At 37.4% G+C, this 6319-nt stretch overlaps 1 protein-coding gene across 2 annotated transcripts; it reads right to left on the bottom strand.

Moving 5' to 3' along the window:
* Positions 1 to 2433: 2433 nt before the first annotated feature.
* Positions 2434 to 4739, bottom strand: CRN (Protein kinase superfamily protein). Of its 2 annotated transcripts, XM_079037986.1 has the most exons (3): positions 4354 to 4729; positions 3188 to 4137; positions 2434 to 2988 (listed from the first exon to the last, which is right to left on the bottom strand). In XM_079037986.1, exons 2-3 carry the CDS (start codon positions 4042 to 4044, stop codon positions 2664 to 2666), a joined length of 1182 nt encoding a protein of 393 aa, XP_078894112.1. In that variant the 5' UTR covers positions 4045 to 4137; positions 4354 to 4729; the 3' UTR covers positions 2434 to 2663. The 2 variants fall into 2 exon arrangements, with proteins under 2 accessions (XP_078894112.1, XP_078894111.1); XM_079037985.1 differs by having other exon boundaries at positions 3188 to 4739.
* Between the last annotated feature and the right edge of the window lie 1580 nt (positions 4740 to 6319).

Raw genomic sequence — 6319 nt, 5'->3', positions numbered from 1 at the left:
AAGTAAGGAGTTTTCATGGTCTTGCTTCATTTTACAGGAGGTTTGTCAAGAATTTCAGAACTATTGTTGCACCCCTCACTGAGTGTATTAAACAAGGCTCTTTTGAATGGACTCAATCTGCCCAGAATGCATTCAAGAAAATCAAAGAATGTTTGTGCAAGTCACCTATTTTGGCCCTTCCAGATTTCAACCAGTTATTTGAGGTTGAATGTGATACAAGCATAGTTGGTATATGGGTTGTTTTGGTACAAAATAAACACCCTATAGCTTATTTTAGTGAGAAATTGAATGAATCTAAGAAGAACTATAGTACATATGACAAGGAGTTTTATGCTATTGTTCGTGCTCTAGTTCACTAGAGACACTACTTGAGGCCTAAACAATTTGTCCTTCACTCTGATCATCAAGATTTGAAGCATATCAGTGGTCAAAACAAGTTGAATCCAAGACATGAAAAATGGGTAGAATTTCTCCAATGCTTTAACTTTGTTTCAAAATAGAAAGCAGGAAGTTATAACATTGTTGAAAATGCCCTCTCAAGAAGATATGCCATGCTTACTATCCTTGGGGCAAGAGTGCTAGGCTTTTCTTTCATTAAAGAATTGTACTTGAATGATCCAAATTTTTCTAAAGTTATTCAAGAATTCAAAGGTCAAGCTAGTGGTTCTTATGTCATCCAAGACGGGTTTCTTTTCAAGAACAACAAACTTTGCATTCCTAAAGGAACCATAAGGGAGCCACTAATCAGAGACGCATATGGAGAAGGGTTAGCTGGTCATTTTGGAATCAACAAAACCCTTGTTGTGTTGCAGGAACATTTTTATTGGCCACACATGGAAAGCGATGTTACCACTCTTATTGCTAGATGCGCAACCTGTCATCAAGCTAAAAGCAAGTTCCATCAAGGCTTGTATACTCCATTACCTGTTCCTTCTCAACCATGGGAAGATATTTATATGGATTTCATTGTGACTTTGCCTCGTACGCAACGCGGGAAAAATGATATAATGGTTGTGGTAGATCGTTTCTCTAAAATGGCACACTTTGTCCCATGTCACAAAATTGATGATGCCATTCACGTTGTTGATCTATTTCTTAAAAAAATGTGCGTCTTCATGGAGTCCCTAAAACCATAGTTTCTAGCAAAGATGTCAAGTTCTTGAGTTACTTTTGGAAATCATTATGGAAGTTATTAGGCACGAAGTTACTGCTCAGCACTGCCTATCATCCACAAACGGATGGACAGACTGAGGCAACCAATCGAACTCTCACAACCTTGCTAAGAAGTATGATGAGCAAGTCCTTGAAAGATTGGGATGTTAAACTTTCTTTTATTGAGTTTGCTTATAACCGATCCCCAACTTATGCTACCGGGTGCACACCATTCGAAGTGAACTATGGAGTGATCCTCTCACACCTGTTGATCTCATACAACTACCTAAGGGTAGTGAAGTTCATTTTGAGGCAACGACTCGGGTCAAAGAAATGCAGAAAATTCATGAGCAAGTCAAAGCAAAGATTGAGTATGTGAATGATTTGTACAAAAAAAAAGGTCAACAAGCATCACAAGACGGCTCTTTTTGAACCTGGGATCTCGTATGGCTACACTTAAGGAAAGAAAGATTTCCTTCAAAGAGGAAGAACAAGTTAATGACAAGAGGAGATGGACCCTTTAAAGTGCTCGAAAGGATTGGGGATAATGCTTACAAACTAGAGTTATTGGGGGACACAAACGTATCAGCAACTTTCAATGTTGGAGATCTTTCTCCTTATCTTGAAGATGGTCTATTGGAAGATTTGAGGGCAAATCCTTCCCAGCCGGAGGAGGTTGATGTAGGGGCATCCATGTTATTTTCAGCTAATACAAAATCAGTCCATTTCATGTCTACATCTCATCTTGGGCTTGAATCATATTCTTATTTTGGGTTCAAAACAGTTCAAGGAAGAAGTATCATTTTCTGGCAGCCCAATAAAGCCAAAGAGTCTCCATAATCAGCCCCATTAATGTTTTAAATGTTTCTTCAATTGTCTTTTAATTGTCTTTCATTAGACTTTTCATTTTCCTAGAGTTATGTTTCCTTTAGTTTTCAGCCCTATATAAGGAGCTCTAAGTTGTAGCCGCAAAATCATCTTTTGAATAATGAATTTACCATAGCTTGTGAAGCTGTTTTTGAGTGTTCATATGCGAAAGGAGTCAGATTCTTGTTTGTTGTTAGTGTGGTGTTGTTGCTTTATCACTATTAACATCAACCGTCGCCACTTTTGTTGATCTTGGTGGTGTTCAATTACTTTATCCTTAATCTAATCAGGTTGTCTACCCTACCCCTGTTCACAGCCCTTTTTCTTTTATCCTATTTTCAGCCACTCAGGCATCAGAAAGCAATTAAGAAAAGACACAGACAGACTTTTGATTGTAAGGTAAAGAGAATCTGGTGAACAGGAAAGTTGAAATGTAATGAAAATAAGCCAACAGAATCCAATGCATCCATAATTGAATTGCATACAACATCTCCCGTGAATCACTAGTAAGTAGCATGAACAAAAACAAATCATTATGGGGTGGGTGTTGGTGAAGACATTTTGGTTGCTTCCATGTACAAAGAGCGATAGCATCAAGGAAGAAAAAAAAAGATTTATAGCATCAAGGAAGAAAAAAAAAAGATTCAAAAACTGTGGAGTTGGGTGAGCATGGGAACAAGTTCATCACTGGAAGGTCGATCAGCAGGCATATCTGAGAGACAAACTGCAGCTATTCTTACAGCCATCAACATCTCGTCTTCCTCCATTTCTTCTCCAAGGAGACTCTTATCAAGTGCTTCACGAGCATCATCCCCATTCTCAAGCAGCTGTCTGAACCACATCCCCATATCACCACTACCTGTGCTTGTTGCAGCTTCCCCAAACAACGGATCGCTTGGATCTTTACCTGTTAACAGAATCCCCAATATCACCCCAAAGCTGAAGATGTCACTCTTCTCCGTGTATATACTGCACAACCCAAACCATTCACAGCCTGGTTATTACAATAACAGTATCAATTGCCCAATAGAACAAATTAACAAATTCACATGCTTATTATACTGAACCTGGGGTTCCTTCCTTGTCTCACACTTACATAATATAACAAGTGTATATAACTACACACAACCATCAAAAGATAAAACACACACTTGAAGACTTGAAATACCTGAAATTTGGCCAAGATTCAGGGGCATTATAGGCTGATGACCTTCCATCAAAAGTGTGCATGATCCTAGCCAAACCACAATCCCCGAGTCTGGGTTCAAAGTCAGCATCTAACATCACATTTGAAGGCTTCAAGTTATAGTGCAAGATTCTAGGCGTGCAAGTAAAATGAAGATACTGAAGGCCTTTGATAATGCCTACTGCAATTCGTAGCCTGGCATCCCACCCAAGTTGCAACTCATTTTCCCTTGCTCTCTTCATGGCATCCTCAAGGCTACCCGTCGGAATGTAATCATAAATCAAACAAAACCTAACAGATTCACAAAGATATGCCCTTAACATCATCAAATGCCTGTGCCTCAAGTTCGCCAGTATCTCCAGCTCCCTCTGTATCCGTCTATGAGCTTCTGGGGACCCGGACCCGATTACAAAAGGCTCAACCTTCTTCACTGCAATTCTGAACCCATTGTCGAGTACGGTCATATAATATTTTCCATTTGGACTCGAACCAAGCACCTGGCTTTCATTTTCATTTGCTAGAGCTGATTGTAGGGTCTTCGGAGAGATTTCAGGTGAAAATACAACCGGGCCCTTGAGGATAGGAACTCTTTTCATATATATGAACACGCATCTTACAAGGCAAGCACAAACAAGAGCACAAACTAATCCGGTTATGCTTCCCAACAAGATGCTCAACATAACTCTTTGTAACTTGCCCCTAAATTCTGGACTCCGCTCTGAGGCCGGAGGCGCCGCCGGGATGCGCTTAATCGTTGCACCATGGCATTCCACACAATACAACAACAACACAAACACAAGCTTCACGAATATTATATATCCACTGCTCTTCTTCTCCATGGAAACTAATAAGCATACAAGTCTATCAAGCCCTGGAGCTCTCGGTCGGTCAGTCAGTCAGTCAGTATGACCTAAATAGAAAAATCTGAAAACCTGCTCAAAGATTCCATTTTTCATCAGAATACAGATGCAAACAAGCTACTTGCAACTGAGGGAAAAAATGCTCTTGAGAGAGAGAGAGAGAGAGAGAGAGAGAGAGAGAGAGAGAGACAGAGAGAAGAAGAAGAAGAAGAAGAAGAAGAAACAACGAGAGGCTTGATAACAAACAGAAACAGTTGAAAACATTAATCCAAGAAAATGTCGAGTTACCAAAGCATCAGTACTGTGGAAAGGTTTAGCAGCTCAAGAGGAGAGGAGGAATCTTTGGATTTTCTTTTTACTTGAGGCCAGGGAAGTGGTCAAATAAGCAACGGAAGAAAGATGAAAACTTGAGGGGGAAGCCAGGCGACTTGGAATTGATTCATTCCCTTCTATTATTTGTGGAAGAATAAAACCCACACCCAAATTCTCAGCATTTACAAACTGGATGGGTGTAATGGAGTGTGAATTCAAAATTTCTTTTTGTTTTGCTTTTTCTTCCCAAACAGGAAGTCAAGTAAAGAGCAAAGAGAAAAGATGTAAAAGGAATAGCAGCAGATTCCAGTGGTAGTCACTGAGTGATAACTGATAAGGGAGGGGTGTACATGTTATTTTAATAATGGGAAAATGATCCATAGATCGATCGATCTTATACGAGACACTACTGTTTGATGTATCAAATTATAAACAGAAATAAGGGAAAACGACTAATCTAATTATTTTTTGGTTGTTTTTTTCAAATAATTTTTTTTTTGCAAAATGACCGCTTGGTCCGGAATGAGTTGTTTTGGAGCCAATTTCAAATTCGGTTAAACTAGTAGATAAATTCTGACCAGATAATATGGTTCTATCTGTTTCAGACTACACTTTCGATATCCTTTGTTTCGATCTACACTTCGACATCCCATTTCAAACACCTCTACAACTGAAAATGTCTTTTGATAATGAAGAAATGCAGTTTTTATTTGTAAGTTTCAAATTTATTTCTAATTTAGTGTATTTATTTTTTATTATACGTTAAAAAAATTAGTTTATGCAATTATATAGATATTATAGGGGTTTCTATGAATTTTAATCTTGTTAATGCAATTATAGGATTACATGGACTTATACAATTATATTATATGATACACCGTAATCAAAAACCCTAATTTTTGTTAGTCCGGAACGTGTTCAGAATCTGAAAATCAAGTTCGGAATCTGAAAATCATGTCCGAAATACATTGAACTAGGTCTGGAATTTTGGTCCGGGCTTTATGGTCCAGAATACCGTACCCGATTTTCGGATTCTGGAACATATATATATATATATATATATATATATATATATATATATATATATATATATATATATATATATACCCGCACAAAGCGACGGGTGCGAATCAACAAAATGACATAAAAGATTTGTTAAACAAAATGACAAACAGATAGAGATTTCTTATACCTGGGCTAGGATTAAACGTAAAACATTTTTGGGCTTATTCGATTTTAATAGAAAGAAAAACAAAGGAGGAGGTAGCGAGCATGAGAGAGAACCAAGGTTTTGCGGTCAATGGCAAGACATTCATGATAGACGAATGCTAGATCAATGCGCCTCTTCCAGTTTATATGAAATGTTTTATAACATGTACATCATATTAGACCGATTCAAATGGATATGAAGAACACTTAGTCAAACTTTGACCCATTCAAAATCTTTTCATCATCTTATTTGACTTTTTCATTATTATTGACAGATTCAGTAGTTAGCGATTCAATTGGATATGAGGAACACTTGGTCAAACTTTGACCCATTCAAAATCTTATCATCATCATCTTATTTGACTTTTTCATAAATGTTGACCGGATAAGATTTAGTATTTACCTATTCAATTGGATATGAGGAACACTTGGTCAAACTTTGACCCATTCAAAATCTTATCATCGTCATCTTATTTGACTTTTTCATAAATATTGACCGGATAAGATTTAGTATTTACCGATTCAATTGGATATGAGAAACACTTGGTCAAACTTTGACCCATTCAAAATCCTATCATCATCATCTTATTTGACTTTTTCATATTTAACCCATTCAATTTGAAGATAAGCTTAGAAGACCTATTCAAAATCTGTCTTTGACCGGATAAGATTTATTATTCTCCGATGTATAAAGTTATTGTATATGATGCTTAAAAGCTTGTACCTATTAAAA

The sequence above is a fragment of the Lactuca serriola genome, chromosome 4 (assembly GCF_051521515.1).
Source record: "Lactuca serriola cultivar US96UC23 chromosome 4, Lser_US96UC23_V15, whole genome shotgun sequence".
NCBI classification, from domain to species: domain Eukaryota; kingdom Viridiplantae; phylum Streptophyta; class Magnoliopsida; order Asterales; family Asteraceae; genus Lactuca; species Lactuca serriola.
The sequence above is the reverse complement of the archived record's forward strand: the minus strand, read 5'-3'. Positions and strand labels throughout refer to the sequence as shown.

Coding starts and splice junctions, on each gene's coding strand:
- CRN (XM_079037985.1), bottom strand. CDS start 4,044: ATGGAGAAGAAGAGCAGTGGATATATAATATTCGTGAAGCTTGTGTTT. Junction 2,989..3,187: donor GAATCTTGGCCAAATTTCAG/GTATTTCAAGTC, acceptor TGGGTTGTGCAG/TATATACACGGAGAAGAGTG.